Source organism: Sus scrofa, chromosome 5, assembly GCF_000003025.6.
Source record: "Sus scrofa isolate TJ Tabasco breed Duroc chromosome 5, Sscrofa11.1, whole genome shotgun sequence".
NCBI classification, from domain to species: Eukaryota; Metazoa; Chordata; class Mammalia; order Artiodactyla; family Suidae; genus Sus; species Sus scrofa.
The window spans coordinates 87,585,161-87,598,835 of NC_010447.5; the positions used below are offsets into that span (position 1 = coordinate 87,585,161).

At 44.8% G+C, this 13,675-nt stretch overlaps 1 protein-coding gene across 6 annotated transcripts in view; it reads left to right on the forward strand.

Annotated features, from left to right (window-relative positions):
- The window catches only part of CCDC38 (coiled-coil domain containing 38), a 45,825-nt gene that overhangs the window by 15,721 nt on the left and 16,429 nt on the right, over nt 1-13,675 (forward strand). For 5 of the 6 annotated variants that reach the window (XM_021092738.1, XM_021092734.1, XM_021092736.1 and 2 more), the window contains 4 exons: nt 1,368-1,432; nt 3,613-3,776; nt 3,894-3,974; nt 11,173-11,330. In XM_021092738.1, the coding sequence (XP_020948397.1) occupies nt 1,368-1,432; nt 3,613-3,776; nt 3,894-3,974; nt 11,173-11,330 (468 nt within the window). The remainder of the gene's footprint in view (nt 1-1,367; nt 1,433-3,612; nt 3,777-3,893; nt 3,975-11,172; nt 11,331-13,675) is intronic. The other variant, XR_002344250.1, reaches the window with a different exon arrangement.

Sequence of the window (13,675 nt, forward strand, 5' to 3'; positions counted from 1 at the left end):
TGATATAACCCCTAGCTTGGGAACTTCCATATGCTGTGGGTGCAGCCCTAAAAAAAAGCAATAAAAAAAGAAATTTCCCTGTGATTTGTAATATGTTGCTTCATTCCTTCCCACATCACCATCACGGGGTGGAGAGTCGCAGCAATGCTCCCCTTAGGCTAATCCCTGACAATAAACCACGGTAATAAGCCGTGCCTCGATTTCAGTGGCTTCTAAGGACAGAGGTTTATTTCTCACTTGCTGTTCAATCTGGTGCTTTTCACTGAGTCCTGCACTAGAGGAATGGCCCTGCTCTGTTACGCGATGGCAGTTATGGCAGAAGAAGAACCAATGTGGGTCTTGAAACTTCTGCTTGGAAGCAGCACAAGTCCCTTCCACTCCCATTCCTTGAGCCAGACGAGGCAGAGGTCAAGCCTGTTATCCCCAGGGCGGGAGAGGGGAGCTCCTTACAGAGAAGGCAGGAAACCTTGGGAACAATACTATCATCTACTGCAATCAGTCGCCTCGTTATACAGATGAGCAAACCGAGGCAGGGAGAGGGCAAGGAATGTACTCAGCCTCCCTCGTGAGGAAGAGGTGGAGGCAGAACAGCCCCAGGGAGAGGGGGTTCCCGGGGCAGCACAGCCTCTCTGGTTATTTGGGAAACACTCTTTTATTTCAACTTCGGTTTACGTTGTGATTAAGAGATTTTATTCTATACTACATTTTGTTGGTTTTTCAGGCAGTGCACGTTATATGTTGAAATGCGTGTATAATTTTTTATATACATGCCTTTAATTTAAATTTAATATATAATTTTTCCAGAGGGAAGCAGCCTTGGAAGGAAACGACGCTTTCCTCTTGCTAGATGCGAATGCTAGGTGTCATCTTTTCCTTTCCTGCCACACACGTGATCTCCACAAACACATTTTGCCTAAGGATTTCGGTTTTCTGTCTAGATCAGCCAAAACATTAGCTTGAAAACAGTTCAGTCTTATTTAGCACAGACTTAGGGCGTCCTATGCCCCTTCTGTTGCTCATTAGCTGTGTGATCTTGGACAAGCATCTGGACATCTCTGAGCTTTAGGACCTCACATACAGGACGGGGTTAGTAATAAGAACCTTATTGGGGTTATAAATAGAATTAAGCTAAATTATGCATTTAAAGTGTCTCACGAAGCTCCTGGAATATGATGGACATAAAATACAGTAGTTAATATTATGAAAGTAATTTCTGAGTAGTTAGAAAAAAGTGTATCCCAAGGGATAGTATTTTTTTTAAGTCAGCTATATACTGTATACAATAATTTAGGACATAGCTTTTGTTTTATACAACATCTTTGAGGGATAATGAACCAAACCTAAGTCTATTTCAATTTTCTTTACAGGTGCAGACGCAAAAAGGACCGTCCATGAATTTATTAATGACCAGAGGGACAGATTTCTGCTTGAGGTAGTTAAAATAATTGCTTTCTCCCACTAGTCCAATAGAAGACTTCCTGCCCATTCTATCTTCCCATTACATGCTTCAGATGCCGTGCCCTTCCTATCTTGAAGAGCTATCCTTTTCTTTTTTTTCTTGCTTTTTAGGGCTGCACCCACAGCATATGCAGGTTCCCAGGTGAGGGTTCAAATCAGAGCTACAGCTCCCGGCCACTGCCACCGCCACAGCAACTTGGGATGAGAGCTGCATCTTCAACCTACACCACAGTTTAGGACAACACTGGATCCCTTTTTTTTTTTTTTTTTTTTTTTTGGCTTTTTGCTATTTCTTGGGCCGCTCCCATGACATATGGAGGTTCCCAGGCTAGGGGTTGAATCGGAGCTGCAGCCACCGGCCTACGCCACAGCAACAGTGGATCCGAACCGCGTCTGCAACCTACACCACAGCACACGGCAACACCAGATCGTTAACCCACTGAGCAAGGGCAGGGATCAAACCCGCAACCTCATGGTTCCTAGTCGGATTCGTTAACCACTGCGCCACGACGGGAACTCCGGCAACACTGGATCCTTAAGCCACTGAGGGAGGCCAGGGATCAAACCCATGTGCTCGGGGATGCTAGTCAGATTCGTTTCCTCTGCGCCACAACAGGAACTCCTCTCTCCTCTTCCAAACCCACCTTGACCTGGCTTGTGTTCTCCTTACTCCACCAACACTACCGCTATTGCCAAATTCAAGTGGTCAGTTTACAGTCTTCCTTCTGCTTAACTTCCAGCAGTTGTTGGCCCATGTGATCACCCTCCCTTTCCTGAAACACTCTTCAGTTGGTTTCCAGGACCCACGATGTCTTGGTTCTTCCCTAACACGGGCAGCTCACTCCTTCACCATTTTCTTGTTCCTCTTCACCCTGATCTTCCACTACTGGAAAACCCCAGGGCTCACAGCTCACCCAGCACCTCTCCGACCTCCTCCAGACCTGAGGCTTTCAATGCCACTGCCTTGTTAGCAGCTTCCAATTTTACTTCTCTAGCCTGACTTTCTTTCCTGAACTCCAGGCTCAACAACCATAACCATGTTTTGTTTTGTTTTGAAGATTTTAATTTTTCTGTTATAGTTGGTTTACAGTGTTCTGTCAATTTGTACTATGACCTAGTCATACACATATATATTCTTTTCTCACATTCTCCTCCATCCTGTTCCATCACCAGTGACTAGATAGAGTTCCCTGTGCTATACAGCAGGATCTCATTGCTTATCCACTCCAAATGCAAGAGTTTGCATCTTAACATCTCTACTTAGAAGCTCTGTAGGCATCTCAGACTTCCTATTTCCAAAGCTGCCCCCCCATACCTTGCCCTGCCCCTGCAAACCTGAATCTCAGGCAACGTTCCCTATCTAATTTTTGGCAGTTGTTTCTTTAAAGTTATCTCATTTACATATGTTAATTCACTTATATTATAGTGTATGTGGCTTTGTTAATCATTTGTCATGCATGGCATCGAAAACCACATGCATTCTTATGCATCAAAAAATCAAGGCCAGCTATAGAAGTTACTACAACTTCTCACCAGGGCACTTTGAGGCTGGCACTCCCGCCCCTGCCCCAGGCTGACTTGGAGGAATCCCTGGAACCCGGTTCTCCTGAGCTACTTCCTTCCGGAGGGCCTGTGTGGTGCGGCAGCCCCATTTCCCAAAGCCCAGAAAGCACGGGAGGGACAGCTGGATAACTCCGGGTGGACCTGCTCTTTGGAGGGATGGCGAACAATTCTTTTTTTATATTTTGGGGATGAAGCTTGAGGGGACACATGGCTATTGTGATGTGTGGCACCATTTGGGTTTTTGGTTTTTTGGCCGTGCCCATGGCATGCATAAGTTTCGGGGCCAGGGCTTGAACCTGAGCCACAGCAGCTGCCCAAGCCACAGCAGTGACAACTGCTGAACCACCAGGGAACTCCGGGAGGAACAATATTGCGTCTCTTTATAACAGTGAAAGGCATTCGTCTCCCTTCTAACGATCCCCAAAATAAAATCCCTTCCTGAAACAAAGGCCACAGCCCCAAGATTTGGCACGTCCTTACTCTAGTACAAAACCATCCCAGACCAGACAAGCAAGTTTTCCCTTTGTTACGAGATGATGCTAAAACGGTGGGCACGTGTTCTTGATGCACTTCTGTTTTCAATATTCCTAGTTTGCTCTGTCAACCAAAAGAAATACAATTCAAAAGTATGAAAAACACACCACAATGAAGGAAAGGCAGCTCATGAAAGCAGAAAAAAAACTCCAAGAAGACGCAATGGCCTTTGAAGAGTTCCTTCGAGAAAATGACCAGAGATCTGTAGACGCGCTTAAAATGTTCGTCTTTTCATTCTGTTCAGATTGCTTTTTTCCTTTCCTCGCTCTTTTTTTTTTTCTCAGTTTCTCAGAACACAGCCCAATACAAAACAAATGAACACATCTGTTTCTTTTCAGGGCAGCGCAAGAAACTATAAACAAGCTCCAAATGACAGCAGAGCTTAAGAAGGCGAGTATGGAGATACAGGCAGTGAAAAGGTGAGGCCGGGCCCTGTCTTTTCCTCATGAAATTTCCCTGCCCAACTTATCTGGCAAGACCTTGGTGGGACTAATCCTTGTCAGTTGATGATTTCTTAAGTATGATCACATTTTTTAAAATAAGTAATCTGTTGATCAAGGATCGTCTCTACCTGGGTCCCAGGACACAGTGACCTCTGGCTGAAAAAGTTCCTCTAACTTGTTACAAAACCCAAGAAATCAGTTGAAAAGAAGTAAACCAATGTTAGGGTAAACAATAAATTATTTTTGAAGTGTTTTTTTTTTATACTAAGGCAGGATTCTTCCATTTAAAAATCTCTGAAATTGGATGCTTTTTATATTTTTACAATCATCTTACAATTATAATTGGCAGTATTTCTTATATTTGTGCTTACACGTGGTTGAAACTAACATTGATATTAAAAACCAGGACTTATAATGTCAAAAATTATAGGAGCAGGAGTTGGGGGAGAATTATTATAACACCTGCTGCACTTTATTTATTACCTGGATGTTCTCTTCCATGGTCAAGTGGATGTCACCTGATCTAATCTGAAGTCTTTCAGAGAAGCATCCTTCTGTCATATCTTTTGACAGCAGTGTCACAATCCAGGAGACTGTTAGTCTTGGTATCAAGTTGGTTAAAACTTGCTTTTTCTTTTTGAGGACTTGGTGTTTCCTTCTTTTCTAAAACCAAGTCCTAGATTCACATCCCAGACATTTTGGGGAGGACGACAATAGCTTGTCTAAAACACAGCAAATGAACTGGATGATAGTTTCTTTGAAACCAATTGCTACTAACAAAATGCGTGTTTCAAACATATTCTGGCTTCAGCAGCCTCTTCTGTTAGGAGCTTAAAATTGAAGGCGCTCCAAGAGGGAAAAATCCCCTTGCCTCCTTCCCTCCATGATGCAATTAGACGATTCTATTGACAGATCTAGAGTACCAGCCTCTATGTTTGCATACAGTATGGTAATTACACACAGTTACCCCCCACATGGCTTGGCCATAGAGAACTCGCTCGTAGTTTGTGTATCTTATCACCCTAGAAAGACGCAAAAGGTCAGGAAAAACAGGCTGGGAACAGAGCAAGGGATGAAAGCATCTGCTATTTGTTTCCTCTTCTCTTTATGGGCTTAGGCTGACCCCTGGAGGTCCTCTGCTCCAGGGAGGACCGGACATCTGTTGACAAAGAGAAGGGAGCTTGTTCTAAAGCTTTTGCTTGGAAGCTATGCAATTCTAGCCATTTTAACCCTGTTCTTAGCACATCTGAGAGGCTTTTCAATCTAAAAATACTGTGCAGAAACTAAAACAAAAAATTTTAAAATTTCTATGGAAACACAAAAGACCCTGAATAGCCAAAGCATCTTGAGAAAGGAAAACAGCTGGAGGAATCAGGCTCCCTGACTTCAGACTTTATTATAAAGTTACAAGAATAAGAACAGTATGGTATTGGCACAAAAATAGAAATATAGATCAGTGGAACAGAAATAAGTCCATTCGCAGATGGTCAATTAATCTGTGACAAAGGAGGCAAGAATATACAATGGAAAAGACAGTCTCTTCAACAAGTGGTGCTGGGAAAACTGGACAGCTTCATGTAAAAGAATGAAGTTAGGACACACATAAAAATAAACTCAAAATGGATTAAAGACCTAAATGTAAGACCAGATACTATAAAACTCTTAGAGGAAAACATAGGCAGAACCCTCTTTGACGTAAATCACAGCAATATCTTGTTGGATCCACCCCCTAGAGTGAATATAAAAATAAACAAATGGAACCTAGTTAAACTTAAAAGCTTTTCACACAGCAAAAGAAACCATAAAAAAAAAAACCCAAAAGACAACCCACAGAATGGAAGAAAATCTTTGCAAATGAAGCAACCAACAAGGAAGGGATTGATCTCCAAAACATACAAAAATTTCATATAGCTTTATATAAAAAAACCCAATTAAAAAATGGTCAGGAGATCTAAATATACATATCTCCAGAGAAGACATACCTATGGCCAGAAACACATGAAAAAATGTTCAACAGCACTAATTATTAGAGAAATGCAAATCCAAACTATGAGGTATCACCTCACACCAGTCAGAATAGCCATCATCAAAAAGTCTACAAACAGTAAATGCTGGAAAGGGTGTGGAGAAAAGAGAACCCTTGTATACTATATGTGAGAATGTAAATTGGTGCAATCACTATGGAGAACAGCACGGAGATGCTTTAGAAAAGTAAAAATAGAACTATTATGTGACCTAGCAGACCTACTCTTGGGCATCTATCTGAAGAAAACCGTAATTCAAAAAGATACATACACCCCAGTTTTCATTTGCAACACTGTTTACAATAGGCACGACATGGAAGCAACCCAAATGTCCACCAGCAGAGGATTGGATAGAGAAGATATGGTATACAATGGAATATTACTCAGCCATAAAAAAGAATGAAATAATGCCATTTGCTGCAACATGGATGGACCTAGAAATGATCATACTAAGTGAAATAACTCAGGCAGTGAAAGTAAAATATCATGAGATCACTAATATGTAGAATCTAATCAAAAATGATACAAAACTTATTCATAAAACAGAAACAGACTCAAAGATTTCAAAACCAAACTTATGGTTACCAAGGGGAAATGGTGGGGGAGGGATAAATGAGGAGGCTGGGATAGACACACTATGGTATTGGCACAAAAATAGAAATATACATCAGTGGAACAGAAAGAAAATAGTTAAGTAACAAGGGCCCACTGTATAGCACAGGGAAATCTACTCAATACTATGTAATCACCTACATGGGAAAAGAATGTGAAACGGATATATATAAATGATTCATTTTTCTGTACACCCGGAACTAACACAAAGTTGTAAATCAACTATACTCCAATCAAATTTAATTAAAAAATAAAAATAAGACACCGTGGTCTCTGTAGAACGGGGGGGTTGCCAATGCCTTTCGGTGGGTGATACGGGAGCCTGCCATCTGTTGACTCTTGAATATCACCCCCTACCAGCACCAAGGAGGCTCTGAGCAGAAGTGCTGATGTGGAGATACTGATAGTGGAGTGATGCTGATGAGGGCACTGGTGAGGACGGGGTAAGGCAGCCTCTGAAGGCTAAGGGTGGAGCTCCTTTTCCCAAGGACCTTCCTTGTAATTTTAAACATTCCCTCTGGATCCATTTTTTCCATGATGTTATAGGAAAGCAATGCGAGCCCCGGGGGCAGGAGGTGCTTTCTGTCCCAGTCACTGGGTATTGTTGGTGAGCACGTGGGTCTGAGTGGGTCTGTGTGCTGGGTTTGCCATTTACCAGGCAGATGACTTTGCAAGTCGTTTATTTCTCTTTTCAAATGATAGGAATAATAGCATGTATTTAAAAGTACTGTACTTTGGGGTTCCCGTCGTGGCGCAGGGGAAACGAATCCAGCTAGGAACCATGAGGTTGCAGGTTTGATCCCTGGCCTCGCTCAGTGGGTTAAGGATCCGGCGTTGCCGTGAGCTGTGGTGTAGGCTGGTGGCTACAGCTCTGATTGGACCCCTGGCCTGGGAAACTCCACATGCTGCGGGTGTGGCCCTAAAAAAAAAAAAGACCAAAAAAAAAAAAAGGTCATGACACCATAAAACTCTTAGAAAAAGCCATAGGCAAAACATTCTCTGACATAAATCATACCGCTCTTTTCCTAGGTCAGTCTCCCAAGTCAACAGAAACAAATGGGACCTAATCAAACTTATAAGCTTTTGTAAAACAAAGGGAACCATAAGCAAAATGAAAAGGCAGCCTACAGACTGGGAAAAAAATATGTGCAAACCAACAATGCAACTAGCAAGGGTTTAATTTTCAAGCTATACAAACAGCTCATACAACTCAATAACAACAAACCAAACAACCTGATGGAAAAATAGGCACCCAAACTTCTGCCCTTTTTGTAGAATTTCCTCAAGGACGCATCTCCCAGTTGTAAGCCAGTGCAGCTTGGAGGGTGCAGGCCTGATCTGGGAGTACTTCAATGTCTACTGAGGAAGTCATTTAATTTTGTCGGCAGCTTCCATCCCCGCAAGGGAATAGGGCATTTGGGCACATACAGGAAGCTGGGATTTGAATATGTTTCTGCAGGTATCTAGATCAGAGCTAGAAAAGTGGGGAGTGCACAGATACAAACCCCCTGAATGGTCATCTGATTGAAGCAGGAATGTGCCTCAAGGGATTTCACCTGAGCCAGAGAGCCCCCCTGGATGGAGCTGAATATCCGGGTGGGTATGGGGAGGGGAGTCCAATCCCTTCTGACTGCCTGGTAAGGAGGGCAGGAGGCCGGGGCCGGCCCTGGCTCTAAGGAGGATTGTTGGTGGAGGCCTCGGCACCACATGCGCGAGTTTCCCCTGCACACGGTGGGGCATTCACTCGAGATCATCATTAGGCTCAGATTCAGCCAAGACAGGCTCTTTGGAGGATCTACCCTCTGAACCCGAAATCTACATCTCTTCTGCAAATTCGAATCGTGGTATAAAGACCCCATTTGGTTTCACTGCCGAAAAGCTTACAAAAGACATTAGAAAAACTTGTACCTGCTTTCTCCGAGGAAAAGCGATGACCACAGGGCAAGGCAGAGCTGGTGGGAGGACAGCCAAGGGGTCTCCGTGGGGGAGTCCCTCCTCTGGAGGAAAACCAGCCCTCCGTGACATGGGGGCTCTGCCCTTAGCTGAGCAGGCTTCCTGCACCCATGTGCTCAAAGTCCTTTACTTCCTGGCCAGCAAAAACATGGAAGAGTCCGGAACAACTGCCGTTAGCAAATGCCTGCCGCCTCTTCCCAGCTTCCACAGATGAGGCCTGTTGTGAGTCTTCGCAGGGACTGGAGGCCTGCGGGAGGCTGCACTGCTGGCTGCACCTGGAAAACCCTCGCGTTCGTGGGAGTGGAGCCCATCACCAGGGCTGGCCAATCTGCGGCTCGGAGCCCACGTTATTCCTTTGTAGGAAGCACCTGAGCACACTCGCGTCTTGCCCCCTCAACTACTTTCCACCTCAGTGTTCTGAGGAGTTAGCTGGCCCCTCTGAAAATGGGCATTTGGAAAGAATGTGCTAGCAAGCAACTCCTAAGTCAAAGGCTTAGTCAGTACCTCAGGCGTCAAACCCAAGACCTGCGCATATAGTCTATGGGCTGCAGACCTCTAGAAAATGGCCTTCCTTCACTCCTGCAAGTAGCAGAGGGAACTTAAACAGCCTCAAAAGGTATGAGAGAGAAAGCAAGAATCTTACGGCTTAGGAACCCATTGCATCTCCTAGTTTGGTTTCTGGAAAGAAGCAAGCGAATGCAGTAGCGACTATTCACAGCTTGGCTGTGGGAATTCCCTGGAGAAGCCACTGAGGAATCAGATGCCTGGCGTGGATGTGAGGGTCCCTTAGGGGGGACACGGAAACGCTTTCCATCACAGGTGACTGCCAAGAACCGCGGCCTGAAAATCACACGTGCTACCTGCTGCCAAGGGATCTGTCCCGGCAATTCCAAGACTGTAGCCAATTTGGCCCGAGGCTCCTGATGGAGAGTTTTCCCCCACGTGCTGGTGGCAGGCGCCAGCTCGGAAAACTTAGCCGATAAGGAGGGTGGAAGAGGTGACTGCGTTACATGGGAGAAAGTGAAATGAGGATGCTGTCTTAGGCTCAGAGCTGAGCAGGAGAGAGGAGTTCAGGAAGCTCTGGATTAAAATGCCCAAGCACTCACTTCCTTTCTGAGCGGGTTGGGGTTGCTCTTCTAGTAGATGGCCCAAAACCTTTCACCTCCCCCGTGGAGATGACAGACATCTGGGCAATTTCCAGGTAGAAACCATTCGGCCCAAGGCCTCCATGTGGCCCACGGCCCATAGCATCACCACCACCACTTGTTTCTCTGGGCGAATTTTCCTTTTGAATATACATACATATGCATGTCCATATATATATGCACACTTAAAAGCAACTCAATGCTAACGCCCTGCTAGTCTGGTTCATACCAATGAGGGTTAAAATTCTCAAGGAGAAAAAACCAAAATGTGTCCAGCTGTATAGACGGCCTTTCACCCAAGCACATGTTATGTCCTTCTGGGGTGGAGGGTGTGCCTGCTTTCACGCCCTCCTTTCTCCTTTCCCCTCTCCCCCCAACAAGGTGCTTAGGGCTGGTTCCATTAAGAACACCCACCTGTCTCAATACGTTCAGGCGGTCATATCAGGCATAGGTGTGGAAAACACCCACAGCCCCGTAAGGCAACGTGTCTTGCAGGGAGCAATGTCTTATCTCCTGAGTCAGAAGGCCCTCGTTAATGGCTGGTGTCATGAAGCTTTGCTGCAGTCATCCAAAATCCAAGCCCCATCAGCCAGTCCTAACAAATAAAACAGACGTAGACAAACAACAGAATCCAGAGACCTGAGACTCTCACCCCATCCTTTGAGGCCCTCAGCTGCCAGAAGCTTTGACATTTGTCTCCCTCGGGGTGGGACTCCAACCCAGCCCGTCTCCCCAGGGTAGGCCTCTAACCCACAATGCTGATGATTAGACAGGACAAGTGCATTTTAACAAGATTACTTACCCAAAAGATGTTGGATCCAGGAGCTGCTGCTTTTCTCACAAGGGAAGGTAGCACCAAGGAGCCTGAAGCGCCAGGGAGGCAGGAAGCTGACAGGTCACCCTCCACACTGACTCAGTCTAGGTGGCCACTCTGGGTCGGCGGCAAAGGCACATGCTGTGCTGGGGGCTACGGCGCCTCAGGCAGGCGGTCATAAGACCTATGTCCCTTCGTGGTCACCAAAATTATTTCCAATTATTATTGAAAGGTCAACCAGCAGGAAGCCAGGCAAGGCTCTCAAATCTGTCTCCTTGCCTGCCGACTTCTCAACAAAGCCCTTTCTTTCTCAGAAGCCAGTGCCATGGTGTTGGCATCTATGCACTTTGGGCAGTGAGAGTCCTTGCCCGGTAACAGGATCATCCGTCTATTCCAGGTGTGCGTATCCCTGGGCATTTTTATTCAAAAAACATTCCTACGGGTTTCTTGTGTCTCATCTCATAGCTTATTAAAGCCCATGTTTTTATGGCCGTATTTACAATATTTGTTTCGCAAATTATTATTCAAATACATGATGAAGAGAATGAATTCTGTAAGACCTTTTTAGAAAAAGAACATGCTTTCACACAGGTATATCTAATTATATCTTTATTTCTTTCGAGCAGTGAAATAGCAAAGACAGAATTCCTTCTTAGAGAGTACATGAAATATGGATTTTTTCTGCTGAAATTGTCTCCAAAACAATGGCAAATCCAGCAAGCAATGAAAAGGGTGTCAAAGAGTAAAGAAAATGTGAATGCCATGCTTCCAAGTATAATAACAAGTAAGTTCCATAGTCTGAATTTCAGTTAAGTAAACATCCCTAATTCTGGAGTTCCCGTTGTGGCGCAGCAGAGACAAATCCGACTAGGAACCAAGGGGTTGAGGGTTCGATCCCTGGCCTCACTCAGTGGGTTAAGGATCCGGCGTTGCCGTGAGCTGTGGTATAGGTCACAGACACAGCTCGGATCTGGTGTTGCTGTGGCTCTGGCATAGGCCAGCAGCTGTAGCTCCGATTAGACCCCTAGCCTGGGAACCTCCATATGCCACAGGTGTGGCCCTCAAAGGACAAAAAATAAATAAATAAATAATCTCTAATTCTAAAATACTCTGCTTCCATAATTTGTATTTTTATTAAATAGAATTTTTATTTTTTTATGGCCACACCCAAGGCATATGGAAGTTCCCAGGTCAGTGATGGAATCTGAGCTGCAGCTGTGACCCTCACCACAGCCGTGGCAATGCCAGAGCCTTAACCCACTGCGCTGGGCCAGGGTTCAAATCAGCACCTCCACAGGGACCCGAGCCACTTCAGCTGGATATTCAGCCCACTGCACCACAGTGGGAACTCCTAGAATTTTTATTTTTAGCAGAATCTGAACAATCCCACTATCCCACTGTCTCTGACATAATATTATTGATTTGGAAACTCAGGTTAATTTCAGATACAAAGCAATATAAAGATATACATGGTGAAACACAAAATGTATGATTTGTAGATAATGATAGCATACCCTCAAACCTGTCCCCAATAAAAATCCTGAAAAACAACTTGACTTAAAGCATTCTATAAACAGACACAAAGTCAATTATACTTTATTAACCTAACATATTAAGTTAAATAGATTGACTTTATTAATTAGAAAATACACAAGGAAAGGAAAACCAAGAAAACAACAGTATCAAGTGTGTGACCAGAAGATTTAACATATGCATCAGTTTTTAAAAATTCTATCAGAGCACAGCTGACTCACCGCATTGCGTTAATTCCTGAGGTACAGCATTGGGACCCAGTCACACATCAGACACACTCTTTTTCTCGCACTATCTTCCCTTAGGTTCTACCTTGAGACTGGATACAGTTTCCTGTGCTGTACAGGACACAGACATCATGCTTTGAGATAGGATGGATTTTGTAAAGCTGCCAATTTTTCTGAAATTAACATATAAGCTTTATGGAATTATAATTAAAACATTACCAAAAATGTGTCAGGGAGTTGGGTGCTGGGTTTGGGAGAACCTTGCACAATGACTCTGAGGTTCATGTAGAAAGATAAACAAATACTTCCAAAATAAGGTAATGGGGGGGTTGCTTATCCTTTAAGATGCTGTATAACATACTATCACAATCTCAGAAATTAAAACAGTGTGGTACTGGCCTTAGGAATTCAGCTCGATGGTCCAGAAATAGATCCTATTAAACGTAAAACTTTCGTAAGTGATGAATGCAGGGTCACAAACAGAAGACTTACACTTTCAGCAACATGACGGTAACGAGGACCAGACACACTGTCTTGCCCGAAAAATACATGAAGGAACAGTTTTTGGTCATCGAACAACAGGGAGCAAAGCAAAGTCATCCCGAGAGAGGGGAAGTAAACAGTTGGGCCCAGTGCTGGCCTCGGTGCACGGCCTGAGAGCATTTCCAGGGTACAGCGTGGAGCGGGGTGCTCAGGGGCCCCCATGGATTGAAGACAGAGCTGAGGGAAGGGAGGCCATGGGGGCTGGAGTTTCCAGAGATTAATGGAATGGAGGGGGCCACACCCAGAGAGGGTTCCTGAGCCTCTGGGTGAGAGCATGTGCACCCCCGAAATAGGCAAATTACATTAAGGAGAATCTTTTCTCCGGAGAGCCAGTCATTAAGCGCTTAGCAGCCCCCAGGGATGGCTGCCCTGCTCAGCTCCCTGCGGCCGCTCACTAAGCTGAGTGTGACTACATCAGGTCCTGGAAGGATCCAGCGCAGTGGTGACACTGGGTTAAACTCAACATGATGTTTGACAAGAGAGGAAACACATGGAAAGGAAACCTGGGAAGCATCTGCATCTAACAGCTTACGATTTGGGGCTCCTAGACTTGTCATTGAACTAGAGGCTGCTCACACAGCAGCAAGTGTCGGTCCAGAGGACTGAATGGCGAACACTGGGATTTGAGAGGTCCTGACAGACTGAGGTGGGAAAGAGACCTCCTCAGGGCCTCTCGGTCTGTTTCCATCCATCCTGTGTGCTCCAGGGACCAGCCCTGGCCATCTGCATAATATGTTTGCTGGTTACCATGAACCCACCTTGCATTTCTGTCCCTGAAAGTTTTCATAACAACTCTACCTTCACCCCGAAAGAAAGCTCTCATTCT